Genomic DNA, 26,525 nt, shown 5'->3' with positions numbered 1-26,525 from the left:
TGATAGGGGTTGCAGCTAATTCCGAGGAAGAATGTCATAAAGGACTGAAACATGGGAAGGCTTTGCAGACAAACTGGGGCTGGAGCTACTGTAGGACAGCTGGGATGTGGATGGGAGAGAAGGGTGGAGAGGGAATTTCAGGAAGGGGCAGCCATAAGACCAAAGGCACAGAGGTGAGACCAAAAGCAAGCAGTGTTCAAGGGTCAGGGAGGGCTTAGTGTGGCTGGATGCACAGTTAAATTGTTTTGGATTAAAAAGGGCCTTAAGGACCAGGTGTGGTGGCTCATGCCTATAATCCCAACACTTTGGGAGGCCAAGGCGGGCAGATCACTTGAGGTCAGGAGTTTGAGACCAGCCTGACTAATATGGTGACACCTCGTCTCTACTAAAAATACACAAATTAGCCCAGTGGAGTGGTGGGCACCTGTAATCCCAGCTACTCGGGAGGCCGAGGCAGGAGAATCACTTGAACCCAGGACAGGAGGCGGAAGTTGCAGTGAGCTGAGATCGCAACATTGCACTCCAGCCTGGGTGACAGAGCAGGACTCCGTCTCAAAAAAAAAAAAAAAAAAAAAGCCTTAAATGCTCAAGTTTAGAACTTATCCTTTTGGAAATGGGGGGTGAGGGAAACAACGCATATACTTACAGTAAATATACAAAAGACTTAGCTAATCAAGAGAAAATATTCAAGTCTCATCTTCAAGACATTTACTTGTGGATTAGGACCCTCTCTACTTCTAAAGAGGATTTGAAATCATGTCTTCAGGGTTGTCAATTCCAAAGGAATAGCTCTGGGTCATTTAGATTTGGGTAGAGACTTTTGAGTCCGTCTATGATCCCAAATTATAATTAGCACAAAGGTAAGCTAACAAATTCCCTGACAGGCAGGCAGGAAAAATGCTCCCAAAAGACAAGTATCTTTACAAATGACAGAATATTTATTAACAATACCTTTAAAAAAGATTACATATGCTAGATCACTGGTAAATATCATTTACACTGGGGTTGGGAACTCCCTGGGTGTCATTTTTTTTATTCATTTTATTATTTTGTTGATTTTTTTGCATGTGATTTTAAATTTTATTTTATTTTAACATAGAAGTAACCATATCAAACTAAGAAAGGAACACAGCTTGAAATACTGACAATATATTTTTTTTCCGGTTACCACCCTAGTTTTTACACAAATGGAATCCTGATTATGACTTTATTGGATAAATATAAGTAGAAGGTTGAAAATTTATATTATTTGTAAGCAAAAATGACAAATTACAGCAAATTTGAGTTCTCTGAGAAAGAAGAAAAGGTGGCAGCATGTTTACATGAGAAAATGTTTATAGAAAATTTCATTGCCTTTTATGTCACTGTTCCACTAGCGTTTGCTTACAAAACCTTTCCCATTGTAACAAATAGTTCTTTTCATAAGAATACAGTTTTGTTGATATTGTCATTTTCCAATGTGTGATTTTAAGAGTTAGAAGGTAAAGTACATAAAGCAACTAGGCTACCTATTGCAAAACAGAATCATCAAGAAACCATACCATTGTACTAAAGATCTTTTATAGAGTCATATTAAAAATTCTTGCAGCAACTATTTGTTGAAATAGGAGAAATCTTCCAAACTCCATATGTAATTTTGATTCAAAAGAAGGGCTCTATTATTACAGAGATACACATATTATATATAAGAAATTTTGTAAAGAAATTACGAATCCATTGACAGAGAATTACTTTTTTTTTAAATTTACATTCAAAATAGATACAGTTAAAGATAATAAAATTATCTTTTATCCTTTGAAAGACTTGGTTGACTATAGTAACTTTTGGTCTGTGTTACTACAGGATATATGTTACTTCAAATTTAATGTCTAAGATAGTGCTACTACAAAGACAATGCTAACTTAGTTGAGTGAAAAGAAAATCTTACTGTACAATGCTAAATTCAGGGATGGGAATATTGCACAAGGTGCCTTTTGGGCAGTAAATTTAGCTTTTGAGATTGCAGCCATTCCTGAAACCATCTCAAGTTGTATTGAACAACAAAATTCACAACGGCATGGGAAACATATTGTACATGTCAAAAGGACTTGATTCAATGCATTAACCACTAGAAGAGTAATTTGCATACAGCAGCCTTGAGTTATAGACCAAGTCTTCAGCTGTTCTGCCACGAGATCCTTGTAAAACTGTACAAGTAATTTGCAATTTATTTACCAAGATGAGTTTCAAACCCTGTCTTTAAAGGAAATATTTTCAAATTATAATTGCATGATTGTGTTGTCCATAGCATTTTACAGCTGAGGAAAAAAAGTAATATCTACATTATATGTTAACTTTAAAAAATTCTATAAAACACTAAATATATAATAAAAAATATGCATATAAGGACATATGTAAACTGCTTTGGTAACATCATATTACAGATGTCTTCAGTGCATTGCAGAGTTTCCAAAGAAACTTCAGACAAAGCTAGATTTGCTTTGAGGAAGTACTGTATAATGCCATTCCTAAAGAAGCAAAAAACATTTTTATTCCAGTAATAAGATGTACTTGAACAATAATATTACTTAGTACTGGGTGTCTTCAAAACAACTAGCTAAATGTTGCTTATATTATAAACAGCAAGTCCTTGAGATAACTTTTGTCATAAACTGGACCTAGCTGTGAGGGAAATCATTATTGTACTGATGGCTGACAGCGTACATGCATTCGAAGTGGAAGCCCCGGATCCTCTTGCGTAGGCATCTGAAAAGAGAGAACAAATTCACTCAAAACAGCCCCATCCTGGCTTCAAAGGGAAGAGCGGCCACGGGGCTTTCTGAAACAGCAGAACTGCGTGGATTCTACTAGAAATGATGATCAAGATCTTAATGGCTTTTAAATATCAGTTCTATGACTATCTAGCTACGAACCTGCGAGTAGGGTAGAGGACAGCCCTGTACCTCTGTCAAAGCATTTGTAAAATAAGGATGTTCCCATCTAATGTGAGAAGAAACTTCAATATTACTAGTAACAGTACTGATAGATACCATGCCACGTCAATGATGCAACAAAATGAAAATTGCTACTCCCTTTTGAACTCTATGAAAATTGCTACTCCCTTTTGAACTCTATGAAAATTGCTACTCCCTTTTGAACTCTGCGAAAATTGCTACTCCCTTTTGAACTCTTTGTGCTGGGCACAGATGAATATGACACTTAAATCTTGCAAAAACTGGATGAAGGCTAGGTATTATTATTACCTCACTTAACAGATGTGGTAATTTGTGCCCAGATCACCCAGCTAGTAAATGGCTGAACTGGGGTTCAAACCCATGTCTGTTTAAATCTACCCTTTTTCTCCAAACAAAATAGCCTCAATCCTTTTTACATTTTCTTATGGGTCTTACATTTTTCATAGTAAGAAGCTATCAACTGTCATTCGGGGGCTCTTCAATCTTGTAAGATCTCTTTGACCAACCTAATGAAAAATTCCTTGAAACAGATCATGTTTGGCTCACAGTCACTTCCTTGTTACCTAATAATTACACCAATATAATTGCTTAATATATGTTTTTGTAATGAATAAAACCAGGAATCATCAGTCTACCTAAAAATACCAATCCCTGCAATGATAAGAAAGCATGAAGTACAAAGTCAGATTTTTAATGAAGTGAGATAAATAAACCCCAGTCTTGTATTTTCATGGCCTGGAGATTACTTCCACATCTCACCAAAAATCTGGCTCCCTTTCAACAGAAGTTAGAGGCTTTGTTTGATGAAGTGTAGAATCCAATTGTCCCTGCTTTTAAGACAAAAATGCCTTTTGTGTTTGTATGAAAAAAAAAATGCAGTAAATATAAACTCCATCCAGAAACACTGGCCTATCACCCCTTAGCAGAGGGATGTTACATGACTAAAAGTCAGGATGGTGGTGAGGATTTTGTCCATAATTTAAAATATCATCTCTTTACCGATGTCTTGAAAATTTATATCTCCAGCCTTCAATGCTCCCCTAATCTCCAGAATGCTAAATCTGAAAGCCTGTGAAAATCTACACTTAGACATCTAACTGCAGTCTTTCTTTTCTTATTGCTGTAAAATACACATAACAAAATTAGCATTTTAACTCATTTAAAATGTACAATTCAGTGGTACTAAGTATACTCCAATGTTGTGCAACCAGCACCACTCTCAAGCTCCTCAACCTTTTTGTCACCCCAAACGAAGACCCAGTACCTAAGCCCCCACTCCCCACTGACCAGCCACTGCCAGTCACTAGCCTCACTCTGTCTCCATGGATTTGGCTGTTTTTTTTTTTCTTTAAATAAATGAGATCACACACAACAACAAAAAATAATACGCTGCTAAGATATTTACGAACATGGTATTTGTAAAAATAGAATTGAATGTATTTGCTCAAAAAGAATATGCTAGTCTCACATGCTATTCAACAATATTTGAAAATGAAGATAATCTTGACTATAGAGAGACATACACATTGATGCACATGTTACATATACCCATTCAAAATAAATAGTAAATTCAAAATATTTCCAAGACATTGAACTGCATATACTGTTTCACTGGAGAAAAACTGCTACAGCATACTTAACAATGCTTTTCCTTCTTCCTTCTGACTGAATCATGCTTTTAACTTTCTAAGCTGTAATTCTGGGGTTACATAGATGCATAGAAAAATAAACGGGCTGACACTGAAAAACCTTAGTGACTGATTCCTGTCTGCTTTAATCTGATTTTTGATTAGCAACTGAGTAGATCAGTCAACACGGGCAAACTGATTTTTGCATGAAACTGCCTATGGCCAGCAAACATCTGGAGAAGGGGGGTAATGTCCTCCATTTTATTTTAAGTCTTCTTTTGCAGGCTGAATGTCTTTCAAGCCCTGACTCAGCTGGAAGGCTGATAAGATAAGACAGGCAGGAGAAAAGGGAGAAAAAAAGGCATTCTCACTTGATATCTTTGGAATTCGAATTTGTTCACTGCTGCTGCCATCTCCTCCGTCGCTGAATGGCTTAATTTCTATTATATAATCTTCATCGAAAGGCAAAGAAAGCTCCACCGATGTTTTATTTGTTTCAATGACAGATGTGCTGCTTTGTCTGTTCCATCTGTACAAGACCTGCCAATACAGAAAGAACAGGTGTCACCTGCCGTCTTCACAAAGGCTCCAAAGATGGAGCATTCATTTGTTTTCACCTCTGGGCACCAGCAAAATGCAGGGAATGTAGAGGTTGTCTGGCTGCCCACTTGCATTTGGAAGGCTCATTTGCGGCGAGGGCCATGACTGCAGCTACCATTTTATTCCGAGGAAAGAGCTGAAAGGATATTATAACAGGGGTGTCAGCAACATGATTCTACCTACTGCCTAGCCTCTCGGAGGCTCAGTTGACACACCTGGGAAAATGGAAAAAATGAGTAGCTCCTTAAGGATGTACAGTGCTGTTACACATCAGGGGCTTTGGCATCAGAATAAACTTGGCCACTGGGGGATCACAGGCCACTTCACCTTTTTGAGCCTTACTTCAGTCATTTGTAAAGTGGGGACAATAATACCCACTCTTCTGGAGTCTGTTTTCAAGATTGCACAAGGAGGCTGGGTGCAGTGGCCCACGCCTATAATCTCAGCACTTTGGGAGGCCAAGTTGGGTGGCTCACTTGAGGCCAGGAGTTTGAGACCAGCCTGGCCAACATGGCGAAACCCTGTCTCTACAAAAAATACCAAAATTAGCCAGACGTGGTGGCACACACCTATAATCTCAGCTACTCTGGAGGCTAAGGCAGGAGAATTGCTTGCACCGGGAGGTGGAGGTTGCAGTGAGCCGAGATCACGCCATTGCACTCCAGCCTGGGCGACAGAGCAAGACTCAAAAAAAAAAAAAAAAAAAAAAAAAAAAAAAAAAAAAAAAAAGATTGCACAAGGTTTGAATCTGGTGAGGGCCTAGCTTAGAGGAAGCATGTAAAAAATAGTATCTCTGAAGGCTTACAGATAATCAGAGAACATACATGGCAAAGGTGAGAGCACAAGCCAGGCACAGTAACTTATGATCATGAGTCTTAGAGACAGGACGTTTCAGCACAGGGAGAAGATACATGAAAGGCAACAGTAGTAACCTCCCATTCCTTCCCTCTGGAACCCCATTTTGTGGGGCTAGGTAACAAAGAGGCAGCCATTGTCACCTTGGACGTATCTGGAGCTTGTAACAGTCCTGTTTTCATCTTGGGTTCTGAGTCTGGAGTGGGATTCATTTGATGAGGTGGCCAACTAGCTTCCTAAAAACACATTCACCTACCTGGGATTGCCTGCTGTGACTGGCATGGACTCCAATCAGGAACAAAATATACAGGTCTGGGAAAGTGTGCCTTTACCTATAGAACCACTAAAGCTCATCCTCTGCAGTTTCCCCTGACAATTAAAAAGACAGGGTTGGATGAGGTCAGTGGCTTTTGGTCCTGGCTGCATGTTAGAACCATTGGGGTGCTTGTAAAATACTTATGCTATAGCTCAGTGGTTTTCAACAGGGTGGGAGGGGCAGGGGAGCAATTTTGCCTCACAGGGAGGTATCTGGCCATGTCTGTAGACATGTTTGTCTAAACAGGCCCTGTTGTTGTAGTGGACAGAGAGACCAGGGATGCTGCTGAACAGTCTACAATGCCCAGGGCAGCCTCACAACAAAGAACTCTCTAGCTCAAACTGTTGACTGTGAGGAGGTCAGAAACCCCTCCAGTTCCACCCTAGTCTGCCTAAGACTGCACAGAGGTGCGATCCAGGCTGTAGGTTTTTTTTTTTAAGATCAGCAGGTGATGTTACTGTGGGATAGGCATCATGGATTAGATGAATTCGACGAGTAGTTCTCAAATTCAAGCGTGACCAGAATCACCTGGAGAACGTGTTCGAACACAGATTGCTGGGCCCCATTCCCGGATTTTGTGATTACTTCTGGGATGGGACCTGAAAATCTGCATTTCTGACAAGTTCTCAGCGAATGCCAGTGCTGCTGGTCCAAGGATCATGTGTTGAGAAGCAGGAGATTAGCTCATCCTTCCCTAAGATCCCTTGTAAATTCTGATCTGCTGAGGCTAGAGACATAAGGTCACTCTCGTGTCTCAAGACAAAACCAGACACAAGTGAAATTCGTAAAATTCCCTTAGAATGGTTTAGAACCCATCTGTTCCCTGGCATTTCATCACCTTAATTGATGTCTCTCTAATACAAGGTGGAAAACACAATTTCCTTAAGGTAGAAAGATTCATAAGCGTCCCCTTCTTCTCCGCAGCATCAGTTGTATCAGACCCAGCATCCCCTTGCTAATGATTAGGCACAAATAAATCCTCAGGCACATTCAGGAGTGTCAAAGCTTCTCATCACAGCCCTCCAGGAGAATGGGCTGGCTGATGGGATGCAAGGTCACATCTGGCTTTGAGGAATAAATTGCTGCTTTGATTTACCTCTGGTCCTTGCAAGAGCTCAGAGGATTCAACTTGTTTCAAATATAAATCCAAAAGAAACACTTACAGGAAAAAGCAGCCCTTTTATCAGCACTGCTTATCAGTCTTGCAATATCAGGGACTGCAGCAGAACCCAAATAAAGTCCTGCAAAACCTTTATTTACACCAAACACTTTGTTGAGCTGATTGACTTGAAGGCTGCGCTTGCATTTGATATAATCTAGAGTGGAAGACAAGGGGAAAGAATGGATTTGTGGGAACAATGATAATAGCAGCAAATATTATAGACTACTTCCATTATCGAATGTCTGAACACTGTATGTTCTAAATCAGGGGTGTCCAATCTTTTGGCTTCCCTGGGCCACACTGGAAGAAGAAAAATTGTCTTGGGCCACACATACAATACACTAACACTATTGATAGCTGATGAGCTTTACAAAAATTGCAAAAAAATCTTATGTTTTAAGAAAGTTTATGCATTTGTGTGAGGCCACATTCAAAGCCATTCTGGGTCACATGCAGCCTGTGGGCAGTGGGCTGGACAAGCTTGTTCTAAACGCTTACATGGATAACCTCTTAAGGAAGGCAATGTTATTATTCTGATTTCAGAGATGAGAACCTGAGACCTGGAGAGGTTAAGCAGTTGCCCCAGGTCCCATGACTGATGGATCCTGCATTCAGACCTAGGCAGTCTGTGCTCCAGAGTCTGGATTTTTTTTTTTTTTTTTTTTTTTTGAGACAGAGTTTTACTCTTGTTGCCCAGGCTGGAGTGCAAAGGTATGACCTCAGCTCACTACAACCTCCGCCTCTCAGGTTCAAGTGATTCTCCTGCCTCAGCCTCCCAAGCAGCCACCGTTACAGGCCTGTGCCACCATTCCCTGCTAATTTTGTATTTTTAGTAGAGATGGGGTTTCACCATGTTGGCCAGGCTGGTCTTGAACTCCTGACCTCAGGTGAGCTGCCCGCCTTAGTCTCCCAAAGTGCTGGGATTACAGGCGTGAGCCACCGTGCCCGGCTTCAGAGCCTGGATTTTTAACTAAGACTAGCTTGGCGAGCACCTGTAGGGCTCTGGACAAATTGCTTTCCCTCTCTGGCATCTGTCCTGGGGAACGCAAACCAAGGGAATTAGACAGTAAAAAACTAGTGGCCCACGGGTCATAATCAGTCTGCATATATTATTTGTTTGGCCGTCATAGTGTTAATTTTTTTTTTGAGTTAGATGTGACCATTTCAAAACAAAGAAAATATACATTAAAAATTTGTGGGTTCTACTGAACAACTGGAAGATATGGCCACACTGATTGCTGTGCTTTGGATGCTTGTCCTCTCCAAAACTCATGTTGAAATTTGCCATTTTAACAGTATTAACAGGTGAACCTTTAAGAGATAATTAGGCCATGAGGCGATTAGGCTCACCCTCACAGATGGAATTAGTACTGTTATGAAAGGGCGAGTCAGCTCTCTATCCCCCTCCCTTCTCCCTTCTTCCTCACTCTCCCTCCCAGCACTGGGTGTCAATAAACTTATGTTCATATTAATTGCCCAGTCTCAGGTATTCTGTTCCTGAGTAAGACTCTACAAAAGTGTGATCCAGAATAAAAGAGACTAAGCCAGTGGTCTATATTCCTGTCTGGCAACAACTGGCTGGAGTTGAGAAGTCTCATTCTGAACAATCACAAACTGCAGTTGGTCATAGTCCCAACACTTCCAATGTTGCTACATTGTCATATGCCTACCTCAGGACCTTTGCACCTGCTTTTTTTTTGGGCAGTACTTGGGACATTCCCAGAGAGCTGCCAAGGCCCAAATGAAATCACACCACTTGAAAGTGGCTCCTTAGCCTTTATATAAAATAATAAATTTCTCCTGTCTACTCCATGGCTTTCTCTATTCCCCTCACTCTGGCTTCTTTTTCTCTGTAGTACTTTGTTATCACTTACTATATTTATTTATTGCTGGCAGGCAGAAGAACCAACTGGCTAAACGTAGAACTCAGGATCCATACTGCTGTATTCAGATCCCAGGTCTTCAACATACCAGCTATGTGAAAGGCAAGTTACTAAACTCTGTGTCATAGCTCTTCATCTGTAAAACTAGGGATAATAACTGTACCTACCTTCATGGGTTATTAAAAGGTTAAGATGAAGCTGGGCATGTTGTCTCACACCTGTAATCCCAGCACTTTGGGAGGCTGAGGCAGGCGGATCACCTGAGGTCAGGAGTTCAAGACCAGCCTGACCAACATGGTGAAACCCCATCTTTACTAAAAATACAAAAACTAGCCAGGTGTGGTGGTGGACACCTGTAGTCCCAGCTACTTGGGAGGCTGAGGCAGAAGAATTGCTTGAACCCAGGAGGTGAAGGTTGCAGTGAGCTGGGATCACACCACTACATCCACCCTGGGTAACAGAGGGAGACTCTGTCTTAAATAAAATAAAATATAAAGTTAAGATGAATTGGAACAGTGCTTAGTATATGTATTAGTAGTAGTTTCTGAATCGACTGAACATAACTCATTTATGTTATCTGCCTGGCTCTGTAGGTAGTTTAATTTGTATACTAAAATCAGATGCTCTACTTTTAGCTCTAATGTCATAAAGTAGCTTAAGGATTTGTGTTGGCAAAATATTTGGGGCCTCAAACTTTCTAAAGTCAGTTTCTTGTTGAGACCATCTACCCAAGCTGAGATCTAAAGAATCTAGACAACTTAGTGAAGACGGGAAAATAAACCCACACCCCAACACCTTCAGTATTTGGGAGGAAAACTTAATTTTGGAAAGGGTCAGTCTGAGATAAACAATAGCCATATATAATGGGTCAAATTCTCTAGCAAAGGTCAACTCTTCCATTGCAATCAGATTCACCTTTTATTCAGCCTCTAATACCACCCTAAAAGTGACACTAGGGAGAGTTTCCTGAGATGTCATGGGAAGTGAGATATCACGGGAGGTACACACACACACACACACACACACACACATAGAGAAAGTAGGAGAGAGAGTTGTTCATTGGTACCTTGGTAATTCAGGGAACTGGCTTCAGGACCTCCCTAAAATACCAAAATCTGTGGATACTCAAGTCCTGGACATACAATGGTATAGGATTTGTGTATAACCTTAGCATATTCTCCCATATACTTTAAATCAACTCTAGATTACTCATAATACCTAACATAATGTAAATGGTATGTAAATAGTTGTTATACTGTATTGTTTTTGAAATCTGCATCATTTTCATTGTATTATTTTTTGTGTTTTTTTTTCCCTGAATATTTTTGATTCACAGTTGATTGAATCTGAGAATATGGAACCTGTGGATACAGAGAGCTAATGCCTTACATTATTTATCTCTAAACATTCACATGTATATGTAGCAATCAAAATGTATAGCCAGTTACAGTGACATTCCTTGGGGTGTAGCTGAGGAGGTGTAGGGTATCTGGCTCCTCCAGTACCATCCCTAAAAAGAAGGGGGAGTGACTGAGCTGGAAATTAAGAAGAACTCAGGAAGTGTCCTTTCCTACCATCTGGTCTAACCCTGTTACCCACTCTCTTCTCCACTGCCAACACATGTGGTTTCTGTAGCATTTCACACACTTGACACACATCCATCACTTCTGTCCCTTAGAAGAAAAATTCCCAACATGGAGGTGCCACTAATATTTAGATATAGTCTGGATCTAGAAAATACAATGAACCAACATAAAAAATCGCATTTGGAAAAAAAGTGTCAATCCATGGTTCAAATAGGTTACATCATCTGGTCTGCTGCACAGATCTGAAATGGTTCCAAGCTCTCTAGTTTTAATTTGTTCCAATATTTTACTTTATTCTTTTTTTTTTTTTTTTTGAGACGGAGTCTCACTCTGTTGTCAGGCTGGAGTGCAGTGGGTCAATCTCAGCTCACTGCAGCCTCTGCCTCCCGGATCCAAGCAATTCTCCTGCCTCAGCCTCCCAAGTAGCTGGGACTACAGGCGCCCATCACCACACCCAACTAATTTTTGTATTTTTAGTACAGGTAGGGTTTCGCCATGTTGGCTAGGATGGTCTCCTACTCCTGACCTCAGGTGATCCACCCGTCTTGGTCTCCTAAAGTGTTGGGATTACAGGCATGAGCCCCAGTGCCCAACCTATTTTATTCTTATAAAAATAAAAGTCATCTCCCTAAGTCCTACACTAAGCCCAGCAGATCTTTCCTGGAAAGTGAGATGCCCTTGTGTTTGTCTTGACCTGCTTTATTCTCATCACATACCCTGCTTGATTCTATACTGTTCAAATGAATCTTCTAGATATCTGCAAAAGTGTTGAGAAAATAAGTGTCAGAAGGACCTTCTTGGAAAGATGCTACCAATGCAAGGCCATATAAGAGTTTCGGAGAGGCAACATGAGTATAAATAAGTGGCAACTAAATAATAATCATTACCCAATTTTTCTTCTAAAAATGCCTATAATCTTTTAGACACAGTTCATGAAGCTTGCATATTGATCTCTGCCCTTGAGAAAGCTGAAGGCACTCCAAGTCACTACACTCAACAGACTTCAGTTTTCCTATCGGTAAAGTGGTGGGAAAAAAAAGATTATCTAGGTTTGCCTAGATAATCTCTAGGATTTCTTGCTCAGCTAACATTTGCCTGGTTGCCTGAAATAGCTTAGGTAGCTCCTGGCCCATTCGTTTTCTTTCAGCAGTAACCTGAAAAGGAACTTCAAATCTAGTTACAAGTTCACCCATGGAATGTGTGTAACTCCCAGGGACTCCTTAAGCTTTCTACATTTTTATTGTGCTTTGTCTCCCTGTTCTATGGGTGTACCTGGAAGGAATTTTTTTTTTCTCTCTTTTTTTTTTCACTGTCTCCCCTGTTTTGGTGAAATCAATTCTGCCCACATCACATCTGCTTTTTTTCATGGTGGTCAATGTCAAGATGATCAGGCAGTGTTAGCCTGAGTCAGACATTAAAAGTTGTAAGGGTCTGTCTTCTCTCTCTCTCTCTCTCTGTCTTTTTTCTTGAGACAGAGTCTTGCTCTCTTGCCCAGGCTGGAGTGTAGCCATGAGATCTCAGCTCACTGCAAGCTCTGCCTCCAGATTCAAGCGATTCTCTTGCCTCAGCCTCCCGAGTGGCTGGGACTACAGGTGCCCCACCACACCTGGCTAGTTTTTGTTTTTGTTTTTGTTTTTTTGTAGAGATGGGGTTTTACCGTGTTGGCTAGGCCTGACCTCCAGTTATCTGCCCACCTCAGCCTCCCAAAGTGCTAGGATTACAGGCATGAGCCACCGTGCCTGATCTTCATTCTTGCCTTCTTTCTTTTCTTCTTTTTAGTCTTCTCTTCCCTCATTCATCTTCCAACCTATCCCACCCCTTATCTCTTTTGTCATAGATAAAACTGATCAAATAAACTCTTTTATATTATTTCACACTAAGAGGTTAATAATTTAGTTCAGGACATGAAATCTCCATTCTAATACAACTATAGTGAATATATCTTTGGCTGGAAAAATAATAGTGACAATTCAGGGACTGTCCTCTGGAAGCCCCCAGTCTGGGGATTCACAGCAAGTCAGTTAATTACAATTACCCAAGAGGACGGAAAATAGTATATTGTAAAAAAATCTTGCAAGTAGGCCAGGTGCGGTGGTTCATGCCTATAATCCCAGCACTTTGGGAGGCCACGGTGGACAGATCACTTGAGGCCAGGAGTTCAAGACCAGTCTGGCCAACGTGTTGAAATCCCCTATCTACTAAAAATGCAAAAATCAGATGGGCGTGGTGGTGCACAACTGTATTCCCAATAATTTGGGATGCTAAGCCAGGAGAATCGCTTGAACCTGGGAGGTGGAGGTTGCAGGGAACCGAGATGGTGCCATTGGACTCCAGCCTGGGTGACAGAGCGAGACTCTGTCTCATAAAAAAAAAAAAAAAGAATCTTGCAAATGAAGGGATCTCTGCCCATCAGGGAAGGCTTCTAAGCTAAAACTGAAAGCTGAGTGGCTGATTAGGGATACAGGGGATATGCAAAAGGTCAGAGAAAAATGAAGACACTAGAAGTTTCTCTTTTAATAAAAAAGTAAATGCAGTCCCAAAGAGTTTAAGTGATTTACCTGAAGTCACATAGCCAATAGAGGACCCCAAACAGGGTTTCCTATCTCTTTTTTTGTTTTTAAAGTTTAGACAGGTCTAGCTCTGTCTCTCAGGTTGGAGTGCAGTGGCATGATCAAAACTCACTGCAGCCTTGATCTCCTGGGCTCCACTGATCCTCCCCTCTCTGCCTCCAGAGTGGCTGAGACCACAGGCATGCACTACCATGCTCAGACTCCTATCTCTTTCTGCTATATATTATATGACCCTCCTAGAAGGGTTTAGTTTTAGAAAAGGACCCAGTGACAGTTCTGTAGACGAGTTCTTAGGGAGTGTTTCTGTACTAGTGGAATATAAGTCACTGTGCCATGTGGATGAAGAAAAATAGTCCATGACAGGGAGGGTCTTCCAAGTCCTTCTCTCGTCACATTATCCAAGGCTTTGCCACATTCTATGTCAAATCCCAATTCCAGTTCTGACTTTGCCTACTACTTTCTGATGATCCTAGGTTCTTTACCTAGTGCCAGTCAGCACTACCTATGTCCTACTCTCAACATCTCTGTGCAAAAATGTGGCAAGCCAGCAGCCTGCAGGCTTAGTTCAGACTGCATAGCAATTTTACGTGGTCTGCATCCTCAAGTGTTATTTAAAAGCAAAACTAAATAAAATTAGAAGTGTTGCCAACATTTTACAATTGGAAGATTTTACACAACAATCTTTTTTGCTGCCATCTTTTGAAACATTGGCATGTTTATGGCATTGTGCCCACTTTTTCACAAGGCAACAGAGGCAGGAAGTTAGTAGCAGCTGGTACGCTTTGACAGAAGCACTCTCTACTTAGCTACCGCTCCCACCCCGCATGCTTCAGCCATTTATATAATCTAGCAGGCATGACTTTGCCATCCTTTCATTTATTTTGTGGTAGATAAAAGACCATTTCACAAGATTCCGGAAAATGTTGACTTCCAAGCTCTTCTGCCTGAAAACATTTCAAAATCTTAGGTTTGGTTTTATAATCTTCCATTTTAGTTATTTATTTTTATTTAGAGACAGGGTCTCACTACATTGCCCAGGCTGGACTCAAACTTCTGGGCTCAAACAATTCACCTGCCTTGGCCTCCCAAGTAGCTGATACTACAGGCATGTGCCACCAGTCCCAGGTTTATACTCTTTCTTTTGTAATGAAAACTGGGACTTGCAAAATTGCAACAACCATTTTTCTTTTGAAGAATTAATACAAACCCACTGGAGTTCAAGAACATTGTCAGCATCACCCAATTATTATGGTTTCTCTAAAGCTTTTTAAAAGTCATTTACTCATAACATTCTAGGACTGAATGGGAACAAAATGCTATATAATTAAATGCTCACACTATATTTCCCTTTCTGACCTTTCTTTAGGTGGTGATGCAGGTATGCTTGATTATTTCCAGTGATGGGGAACCCTCTGAGGGTTCATTTTTTACAAGCTTGACTGCTAGAAGGCAAAACAGAGCCAAAATCTATCTCCATGTAGCCTTCACTCATTGGCCATAGTTTTGTTTCTTGGAAACTTGAGGGAAAATTCTACTTGTCATCCACCATAATAGCCCTTCAGATATGTGAAGTAGTTATCATGCTTCTGAGGCTTTTTTAACCCAGCGGTATATCCTCAGTTCATTCATTGTTCAGATGTTTTGAGCCAGCCTCCTGGTCAGTCTTCTCAATGCATGTTCTCAATGCAGTTACAGTCTTCTCAATGCAGTCTTCTCTCAGTGCAGTCATAGTCTTCTCAATGCAGTCAGTCTTCACAATGCATGCTCTGGTTTGCATGCATCTGGTTTACATCAGTTCCTTCCCTCTCTGCACATGCATGCTGCTTCTCATAACAAGACGTAGAATCCATTTTCCCTGCCTTTTAATCTGAGCTGGCCTCACAGTAGCCAGTTTCATCTTTAGCTTTTAAAAGGGCTGGCAGATTCTGCTTTCTTCCTCTTGAAGCTGACAACTATGTAAGAAGTCTGACTACTCTGAGGTCACTATACTGTGAGGAAGCCCAAGTTATCCGTGGGGAGAGACCTCATGGAGAGCATGATCACTGGCCAACCTCAGCTTTCCCACCTATCCCACCTAAGAAGCCAAAAGTGTGTGAAGAAGCATCTTAGTTATTCCAGCCCTAAAATCTTTCCATTCTGGCCCTATCCACATTGCAAAGTCATAAAAAATGATACATTGTTGCTGTTTTAGCCCCTAGCTTCCCTTGGTTTGTGAAGTAGCAACAGGTAGCTGGAAACCTTGCAAGATATTTATAACCCCTTTTAACTGCTGCAACAAGGCTATAGACATGTTCTTTTCATTTTCTCATTAAAGACAGGCCAACATTTATAGGGTCAGGCAAACATTTTCTCCAATTTTGCTGCTTTTTCTTTTTTCTTTTTCTTTATAAAACTCTTTTGACTATAGAAACATATGAACAAAAATGATTAATCATTGGTAATATCAGGAGGCTACTAAGTTGGATAAAAAAAAATACAACTAACTGACACAGGAGCAAAATAAAGCTGACAGTAGAAATGTTTAAAAAGTGGTTCTTCAGGGTATTTCTGGAGACCCAAACACAGGGTCTTTACTCATTTCTGATTGATGCTGCCTGAGCCTAAAGTTAAGGTGATTGTCTAAATCCTGACCAATTGCCATAGACTACAACTCAGATCAAACCATGTTGGAGGCAGTGATTCCTACAGGGTAGCAGAGCGTCACCAGGGAAACTGACAATGCAGACAACTGTGTGATTCATGGAGGAGACTGCCCGACTCACAGCAGGATTAGGTGCCTCTGCAAAAAAGAAATTACCTACTTTGTATCCTTTTACTTCCGACTCATTATCCAGGGCCTTCACTTGATCCCAATTCAGGATAATTTTGGAGTCCGATGAATTCCATATGATGTTTCCAGGGGGTTGACTTGGTGCTATAAAAAAATTAAGATATACGAAGTCACAGATTATTAAGTCTCAATGGATTCTGAGGAATATCTCCTTACTAGAATTTGAGAGTGGAGGCAATTTAATGGGCTATTGCACTAATATGTGTCTTCAAGGTCACTAAAATTTGATGAGATACAGCATTGCAAATGGAAAAAGATTCAGTTGGTCGCCTAACATTTATAGCTAAAAGAAGCAGCCCTTCCCAGTGAGGAGAAAAGCATTTCTCTTTCTGTCCTCCAGAGCAATGAATTTTGCATGGTATACGGAAAGGTTCACTTAAAATGCTGAGGGAAATTTGAATCCACATGCTACTAATTAGTATGCAAATGACCATTGGGAGGTGGGGATAAGGAATAAACTTGGGATATGTGTGATGAGTCCCCAAAATATTTCTGAGCAAGTCTGTTCTTACGTGGCTTTCGGGTTGTCACATTGACTGTTGCACTAGAGGGTCCTGTCCCAGCAGAATTATATGCCTTGACAGCTAAGTGATACAGCGCACTGCCTTTTAAGTTCGTGATTTTTGTTGATGTCTGATTTCCAACTGTTCGTATTTTTCTAGCATTTTCTTCTTTGTCTTCATGTCTCCAATATTTAACCTAAGAAAATAAACAGAAAGACCTTGGAAACCATACCCAGTGGGGATATTTCCAATGGCATCAGGTGATTTTGTATGCAGATTCTTATGATGGAGTTAGTTTTCTATACCACATCATGAGCAGAGCTATCAGGACAAAGGACTGCGTATATCCTGAGAAATTATCCACGGTAAGAAGGGTCCCTTTTTTGTCCTCAGCTTCCTAGTGAGATGGTACATTGATACAACCCCTGTTCATTATTTTCTTTTTTCCCATGTTTGTTTTGAGTCAAAGCTATCCTGGGCATTATCAGAAGTCAAAGCTCATTTTGCCAACCATCCCATAAATGCTTAGATTTGCATATACTTCGAAAAATACCTCTAGAAATATAACATAGAAAAAGGGTAGTCTCACAGCTGAGTATTCAATGCTTCCATCAATGTTCAGCTGGAGGCCAGGCCTAAAACCAATGCCTCTAAGTGGGAATGTGGGTCATTTCCTATAAGAATGTGACTTGGAGGACTCATCAAGGGGTACAAATTCTCTTTCAGACCCAAGGCACATATGTCTTGCCTACCTCATAACCTTGTATTCGTCCTCTATTCTTCTCCAGTGGTGAGGCCCAGAAAACTTCAATATCTGTGGCAGAAAGACTTCTGGCAAAGATACTGGCTGGTGGTTTGGTGGGTTCTGTAGATGAATATGGAGAGTTATTACTCTATCAGTTATATTAGGACAGGATTGTAGATAGTAGCATTATAAGGTAAAATAATTCACGGTTATAGAATCGTCCTTAATGATTGTAAGCCAAACCCTCATTTTGCAGAGGAGCAGTGATTGATAGCTGGAGTTGGTGGTAGTGAATATTTGTCCAGTGTTTGGGTTTTGAATTTAGTTGTGGGTAGAAGAGAAGAACCACTTAAGTTTAAACATCAAGTTTTCATAACCAGCAATTCCCTTAACACAGATCCTTCTCAATTAGCATCTCACAAATGTTATTGCTTATGACATGGCTAAACGGCTTTTATTTTTCTTTTTTGAAATAGGGTCTCACTCTGTCACCTAGGTTGGAATGTAGTGGCACAGTCATGGCTCACTGCAGCCTGACCTCCTGAGCTCAAGCCATCCTCCCACCTCAGCCTCCCAAGTAGCTGGGACCACATGCATGTGTGCCAACACGCTTGGCTTTTTTTTTTTTTTTTTTTTTTTTTTTTTTGGGTAAAGACTGGGATCTTGCTATGTTGTCCAGGCTGGTCTCAAACTCCTGGGCTCATGCTATCCTCCCACATCCCCCTCCCAAAGTGCTGGGATTATAGGCATGAGCCACTGTGCTTGGCCACTAAATTTTGTTTTAGGGAAGACTATTGAAAGAAAAATGTTAACATATACAAATGGTATACACAGCTATGGCAGAAATCTGTCAAAAATAACTGAAATTTGGGAAACAGTCAGTCTAGTCTCTCCTTTGCAACCAAAGATGCTGAGGCCCAGAGAGTATACGTGACTTATCCAAGATCATACAGATTGCAGTGTGAACCTGAAGTGTCACCCAGCTCTCTTGAATATTCGTCATGTCAGCTGACTGTCCTTTTCCCTTTTTCCTCTCATTTTCATAATCCAGAGACATGAACTATTATCTAAGAGAAGTTGAAGCCTATGCAAAGGGCTGAAGCTTGTTTGAATAAATGTAAATCCTTTGGCAATGGTTGGAACATGAAATATGCAGGGAAAGGCATCAGCAGCTGAGTCAGACAGAGAGGCAGCAGCTAGATCATGGAGGGCTACTGAATGTAAGGGGATGATCTCTCTAATTGGGAATAAGTTATTGCATCTTCACTGACTCTAAATCAATGATTCACCTTTTAGATGTTTTAACATGGTCCCATTCCGAGCATCATCTTTAAAACAACATAGACAAACTCCAGTGGTCACAAAGACTGTGTGAAAGGCATCCTGACAGCAGGGATAGCATGGAAGTGGTAATAATGTGTGAGAAATGTTAAACATAATGATGGTATGGATGATAGTGAGCGCAATCACACTGCTTCATGGCTTACTCTTTTCTTTAATAAGTGAGAATTTTTTTTTTTTTTTTTTTTTTTTTTTTTTTTTGAGACGGAGTTTCACTCTTGTTGCCCAGGCTGGAGTGCAATGGTGCGGTCTTGGCTCACCGCAACCTCCACCTCCTGGGGTGAAGCGATTCTCCTGTTTCAGCCTCCTGAGTAGCTGGGATTACAGGGATGTGCCACTACAACAGACTAATTTTATATTTTTAGTAGAGATGGGTTTTCTACATATTAGTCAGGCTGGTCCTAAACTCCCAACCTCAGGTGATCCGCCCGCCTTGGCCTCCCAAAGTGCTGGGATTATAGGCATTAGCCACAAGTACAATATGCTTTATGAAAATACAAGTGGTAAGAAAATGCAAATTATATTTTGATATTCACTTAAAGGCAAAAATAAAATTCTTTCGAAAGTAATGATAACATATAGATAGATATGAAGATCTTACATGGTACTTGCAATTCTGGTCCTTAGCAATGGAATCAATAATAGACAGCCATGTGTTTTCATATACAGAGCAGTTGCTATCTTTTTAAGAGATTCATGGTGGACAGTGAACCAAACTTTTTACATTATCCTCTTCTCCAATCAGGTATGCCTTCAATATATATGTACCATGCTAAATTGATTGTACATCCTAAAATCCACATTTTAGAACTGAAGAAATATTAACAGTCAATGATCTGGGCAGCATAAACCATACCTTCTTCTGCAGAATACACCACTGTGGTGGGACTGAAAGGGCCTTCTCCTTTGTTGTTGAAGACACCTACTTTAACCTCAAAGGGAGAGAAGGGGCGCACGCTCTCATTCCTGAACACGTATCTGGAGGCGTCAGCTGAGGCCAGCACTGTCAGCATCCAGATCATTTTACCATAGGGCCGGAAGGCCACCACATAACCAAAGCCTCGACCATTCTGTAATTCCTCAGGGACCGTCTGGGAAAGAAGGGAGATGGTCTTCAGAAATCAGAGTAGTTTGACTCCAGTGCAAAAATCGTTTTTGTATCCCTTGTAACATTCTTGTCTATATCCTTCTCCACCCATCTTATTTGGGGTTTTGTTAAGAGTCTTTTAAATTTAGGGCTTGCAGTCAGTCTGTCTTAAACAGTTATAAGGTACTGGGCAGGGTTGAAAACGTAATGAAGATCTGCAGTCCAGAGCTTGCTTTTTGATGGGTCAGACCCAGCTCTGAAATGGTTGGAAATGATTGTTTAAAAAAAAAAAAAAAAAAAAAAAAAAAATAACAGGACATCGGTCTCCTGAAAAACAGTATTTCCAACACGTATTCTCTAATACTAAGCTTCCTCCATTGCCAAATAGACAAAAGATCTCACTGAAGGAAGAAAAACCAGCTTGGCTGAAGATCCTCCCTCTCAGAGGGAAGAGTTCAGCTGGGGGGATGAGTGATTGTTTCACTGCTGTGCTCTGGCTAAATGAAAGATTTTAATTTCTGGGGCTGTTTCGAATCTTTCAAAAACATGAAGAACCCTTTCTAAAGCTCCCACCTCTTCTCTCAAAGCCAATTTCTAATATATTGGTGACTAACCTTCCTCCAGGTTGTTTTAAAAAATACCTCCTAAAAGAGGGCCCCTTCTGGAAGCAAAGCCAATTGCCAGGAAATTGTGCTGGTGCACTGACTCTAGTGCTGGCAGACGCTTTAAATCAATTGGCCATGCCGCAATTCAGGAAGAAAAGAAAAACCAGTTTTCTGTGAAACAGCCTTCTTTATTTTTTTTTGTAACTTGTGTTGTCTTCCCTTCATGATTGTTTTTACTGTAATGGATTGAATTAAAACTTGCCTCAATGATGGATGGGCAAGCGCCATCCTTCCTGCCAGCCATTAGCTACCTGAGAGGGAGTGTCTGCACTCAAATGAATTTTCACTGTTAAAAACAGAGGAGGAAACTTCCCAGCTATGTCTAACATTGAGGAAAATAAAAAAAATAGCTTTGATGCATGTACATTCCTTTTATTCTGTGATTCATTTACCTCCCAGGTTATAACCAGTTCAGATTTGCTGCCTCCGCCACCACTGACATTCGCTGGTGTGACTTCGGGGACTGCACATGGAGACAAAAAACAAGTCATGTCAGGCGGCAAAGGCGAATGAGGGGCAGGAAGGTTGCCTGGCAGAGGTGACTCACTTTCAATGAGTACTTTGAGGCATACCCCTTTGTCTTTGGAGATCAGCAACAGCATCATCAAGAGACCCATGGCGTCAGCTCGAGGAAGTGAAATGTACCAAGGAGACTGCTATTAATTACCTGTTTCTCATTCAACAAGGTACACATGTTATCTGACATGTCTGACCAATTGTTCAGCTCCATCCCTAGAGGTTGAGGGGTTCTGGAAGGTAGGAAAGGACTGAGGTCTGGTTCTAATGTTTGGTTCTGCGTTTATTAGCCACGTGATGATACACAAAGGAAAGACAGTACAAGCTCTGCTCAGGCAGAGTTTCCATTCTGGTTGGAGGGGAAGAGCACTTGCACCACAGTTAGAGCAAGGTGGACAACCAGAGTACGGTACAGTCAGCATGGAGAAGCGCAGGGGGCCTTCCGGAGTAGCGGCCTGCCCAGAGCTGAGGTGGGCGAACAGCTTCTTGGAGGAAGAGAGTTTTGATCTGAGTGTTGAAGGAAGTGGCAGATAGAGTTGACCCCTTGCTCACTGTGCTTAACCTCTTTGACCCCCCAGTTTTCTCTGTAAAAGGGAGGAAATTATGTGAGCTTCCACCTGAAGACTGCTGAGGGGAATTAATTCAATTATGGTTTTGGAAGGGGAAAAGAAAGCAGGGGACTAACTATATTGTCATCATGTAACTGAAAGGCTCTGGGCCGCATTTAAAAATGTCTCACTGGGGCATGTGGCTGGTGACTGGGTATATCTCCTTGGTTAAAGCCAATCAAATAGACCTAGATGAGTTTTTGCTTTTCTGAGAGTAGGGTCAGAACTCCCATTTGTGTAGAGACCTTATTATTCCTTCAACACACTGGCCCGTCTACAGCCGGGAACTCTATAAAGACTGCACATGTAGGCCTCCTGCTTTACACCAGCTAAGTAAAAGTATGGCTGACCCTGATGAACTTGTTCTTCTCTCCCCGTGCTCATTCAAGCTGTATATGTAGAGGGCCATACTAAATTGCTGGCTAGTCTTGTTTGAATTAGCACGGTGTTCTGAAACTTAGTTTCTGGGAATGGTTTATACCCTAAGAAAATCTCAGTGAACATTTCTGAAGAAATTGGTTTATTTCTTATTTCTATTCGAAGCAGGACTACCCCACGGTTGCTGTGCCCACAGCAGCCAGAAATTATTCTTTGCCATTAGTTACTTATGTGAGATAATTTTATTTGAAATGTGGGGCATTGTTTTTTGAAATCCTGTTAGAATCTCGGTGACATATGAACCAATGAAGAAAGGGCTGGCTTTTGAGAGGACTAAGTGCAGTGTGCCTGTTGCTGTACAGGTGGACCTAATGAAGGAAGCTTAACTCTGGATTGAAACCCATTGCGTGCTCAGCTGGGCTTCTCCTGGCCTGATTTCTACCATTATAATCATTTGAGGTGAAGGGTGTGCTAACACAGAGCAGCATGAGCGCTGAAGAGCAGCAAGAATTCAAAGCCTTTTCCTAAGGAACAGCAGCTGGCAGAACAGATGATCTGAATCCCGGGTGCTACTCACGAGCTTCTTCTGTTCTCCGTTTCTCAGAGGGGCGGCTGGGCTCCCCAATCCCAATCACATTGGCTGCAACTGTGCGGAATTCATATTCGACCCAAGGATTCAAACCCACCACGGTTGCTGTGAATGTCTTCCCATCAATGAGTTCTGGGACTGAAAGTCAACAAAAGGTAGTGGCTGTTTCATAGGTTCTCAGAAAACAAATGCAGAGATTACCCTAGGAAGATAGGAACATCCACCCATCCTCATGGTTATTGCATTTAGGGCAGTGTAGGTGTTCTGATATTAGCTGCATCAACAGTTGTTTCAGTGAAGTAATCTCAGAACTATCTCTGTATGTGAAACTAACACACTCTAATCAGATACCAGCAGATGACATCATAAAAGACACGCAGTCCACAAGGCCCCAAGCCACCCGACTCAATCATTACTATCACCCCTTCACATGTGTTTCAGCATTTATTATGTAGTGCCAGACACATTATTTCAACTGTCCTCTGAGAAAGGCAAAAGTATTCTATTCTTTTTTTCCCTTTTTTTTTTTTTTTTTGAGACAGGGTCTCTCTCTCTGACGCCCAGGCTAGAGTGCAGTGGCACAATCTCGGCTCACTGCAACCTCCACCTCCCAGGCTCATGCAATTCTTGTGCCTCAGCCTCCCGAGTAGCAGGGACTACAGGTGCATGCCACTTTGTATTTTTAGTAGAGATGGGATTTCACCATGTTGCCCAGACTTCTCCCAAAATCCTAGGCTCAAGCGATCCACTTGCCGTGGCCTATCAAAGTGCTGGGATTACAGGTGTGAGCCACTGCGCCTGGCCTATATTTATTCTTAAACAATTCTTATTGTGTCCGTTTAACAGAAGAGGAAAACGAAGATGTATAGAGATCAGCTGATTAGCAGTCAGGACTAGAATTCATCTCCTAACTTTCATATTTTTCTCATCTTTCCTTCTTAAAGCACACCCGTGACTCAGTGATTACAGTAGGAAACACAGAAACCCGTTTCTAAGGATTGGTAAACAAAAATGATAAAACAAACTGGGGTTAAAATCAACAAGATTCATATGAATTGCGCAACACTGGGCATATTCTCCTTCCAAACATCAAGGCCATATAGCCTACCTTTGCTGTCTAGAGGAGTGTGTATCTTGTTTGTAATAACTACTTGTTCATCCAATTTATCCTTAAATGAAATCTAAATAAGAAAATGAGTCAATTTGGAGGTACTGACAGAAGTGGGGATGGTATAAGAATTATTTTAGATGCAAAGAGAAATAACTGTGAAACCTTTTAAAAAATAGGAAGTGCTGTATAAATGTAATAAAGGGAAACAGGATGGAAGTGCTACCGCTAACAATTTTTGTTTTAAAGAATTTGTAAAATTGGTTAAAAAGTAATCTCAAGTCTTTTTATCCCCAAATTTATCCATCTAAAAAACTGGGTCTGGGCACAGTGGCTCACACCTGAAATCCCAGCAAATTGGGAGGCTGATGCAGGAGAATAGATTGAGTGCAGTAGTTTGAGACCAGCCTAAGCAACACAGCAAGACCTGTCTCTACAAAAAATTTTAGATAATTAGCTGGGTGTGGGGGCCTGTGCCTGTGGTCTCAGCTACTCAACAGGCTGAGGTGGGAAGACTGCTTGAGCCCAGGAGGTCGAGGCTGCAGTGAGCTGTGATTGTACCACTGCACTCCAGCCTGGGTGACAGAGTGAGACCCTGTCTCAGAAAAAAAAAAAAAAAAAAAAGGGCAGCAAGTGAGGAGGCTCCCTATAATCCTCAGTTACTGGTTTTTTGAAAGCACTGTGTAAACTTTACAAAGTCTGTGACTATAGTCAAGCAGAATCTACTGCTTTCCAAAGTGTACCACAATGCTACACAGATGATTTTAGGTAATACAGATTGATGCATTTTATTTTTATAACTAATATATTTTTAATGTGTGTTAGGGAAAATATATATACAACCAGCACAACAGACTTTTTTTTTTTTTTTTTTTTTTTTTTTTTTTGAGATCGAGTCTCACTGTCGCCCAGGCTGGAGTTCAGCGGTGTCTTCTTGGCTCACTGCAACCTCTACCTCCTGGGCTCAAGCGATCCTCCCACCTCAGCCTTCTGAGTCGCTAGGACTACAGGCACGCACCACCACGCCAGGCTAATTTTTGTATATTTTGTAGAGAGGGGGTTTCGCCACGTTGCCCAGGCTGGTCTGGAACTCCTGGGCTCAAGTGATCCACCCAACTCCACCTCCCACAGTGCTGAGATTACAGGCGTGAGCCACCAAATCTGGTCCGGACATACCATTTCACAGATACTATTCCTTAGGATGAGTTTAAAAAAACCTAACTGTGATTCGATATAAAGAAAAATACTAATAATAGTACAGTGGGCCAAGGTTAAGGAAACACTGCCACAATATATCATTTGTAGTAGTGTCTGAATGAGAACTTAGATGTTCCTTGCCACAGTGCTGTGTCCAGTATGCTGAATTCCCAATGTCTCTGAGCCAAGCATCCAATATGGTACCTGTATTGACTGCTTGCCAGCCCACGGAGAACGGAGTCCTGGCTTGAATGACATACATGGTGATGGGGCTGTGGTTGTCAGGCCCGGGTCTCCAGGAGAGCTGAGCAGTGGTGTCTGTGATTTCGTCTATTGTCACAGCCTCTGGGGGACCTGGAGGACCTGGGAAAGAGTAAGACCCCCAGAACTGGAACAGTGTATTCAAACACCCAAGTGAAGGATCCACATATTTGAGTGGGGCATTGACCCATTCATTTATTTACCCATTCACAGATTCATCACTTGTCAAATCCTTTTTGAATCCTACTATGTGCTGGGAACTTTCTTGGGCTTGGAAACCACAGAGATGAATGAGACACAGCCCCTTCCTTCTAGGGTCCCAGAGTTTAATATGAAAAACGAATAGGTAAACAAATAATTACAATTGAATACTTAATAGGGAATACTGGGGTACCATAAGAGCCCACATTCATTAATTCATTATCTATCTATAGGTTCCTACTATGGGTCAGACACTGTTATTTGAGGATACGGTAGCGAGAAAAGATAGATATTGCTTCTGATTTCATAAAGAGTATAGTCTGCTGGAAACAGTTATTTCTACCACTGAGAATATAGATTTAAGCACAAATGGCTTTAAAACTTTGAAGGTTACAGTATTGCTCTGCACATTCTGCTGCACTGTAATTACTAGCACTCTCTTCACCCCCAACCCTGCATCCCATATGAGCACACACTTGCGTGCAAGGGAACTGCTGTGAAAATGGCCGGTGCGCAAGAGTCAAAGCGCTCCCTTCTTCAAAGCAATTTCAAAATTGGGCTTTATTCTAAAGACTCTCATTTGTAGTTTCTGCAAGTCATACCTGTATTTTTCTGCTTCTCTTCCTGATGTTCATTATTTCTGTCCATGTACTTAAACCATGGAAAGGGGAGGAAATCAGATTTAAATGAAGGCTTGAAACTAATAAAGAATTAGAAGGATGGAAAGCAGCTGGCAGGCAAAGACAAAATATCAACAGAGCCAGAGCAAAGACCCGCAGCTATCCCACTTTCCAACATGAAAATCTCTTACCAGGCAGTCAAATGCATTTTTAACAAGGTACAATTGACCACCTCAGGAGGGAAGGTGATGGTGAGGGGACATAATGACAAACCTCATGCCCATTAGACGGGCATAAGGAGATGTTCCTAGGAGGGGTTTGC

At 41.3% G+C, this 26,525-nt stretch overlaps 1 protein-coding gene across 8 annotated transcripts in view; it reads right to left on the bottom strand.

The window, feature by feature from the left end:
• Window positions 1-917: 917 nt before the first annotated feature.
• CNTN4 (contactin 4) overlaps window positions 918-26,525 on the bottom strand; it is a 975,811-nt gene continuing 950,203 nt past the window's right edge. For all 8 annotated transcript variants that reach the window (XM_050781395.1, XM_050781393.1, XM_050781400.1 and 5 more), the window contains 9 exons: window positions 25,326-25,484; window positions 22,805-22,954; window positions 21,118-21,188; window positions 19,830-20,064; window positions 17,640-17,752; window positions 16,897-17,083; window positions 16,356-16,468; window positions 4,954-5,122; window positions 918-2,745 (listed from right to left, as the gene is read on the bottom strand). In XM_050781395.1, the coding sequence (XP_050637352.1) occupies window positions 2,645-2,745; window positions 4,954-5,122; window positions 16,356-16,468; window positions 16,897-17,083; window positions 17,640-17,752; window positions 19,830-20,064; window positions 21,118-21,188; window positions 22,805-22,954; window positions 25,326-25,484 (1,298 nt within the window). In that variant the 3' untranslated portion in view covers window positions 918-2,644. The remainder of the gene's footprint in view (window positions 2,746-4,953; window positions 5,123-16,355; window positions 16,469-16,896; window positions 17,084-17,639; window positions 17,753-19,829; window positions 20,065-21,117; window positions 21,189-22,804; window positions 22,955-25,325; window positions 25,485-26,525) is intronic.

The sequence above is a fragment of the Macaca thibetana genome, chromosome 2 (genome assembly GCF_024542745.1).
Source record: "Macaca thibetana thibetana isolate TM-01 chromosome 2, ASM2454274v1, whole genome shotgun sequence".
NCBI classification, from domain to species: Eukaryota; Metazoa; Chordata; class Mammalia; order Primates; family Cercopithecidae; genus Macaca; species Macaca thibetana.
This window is presented reverse-complemented; position numbering and strand designations above follow the sequence as displayed.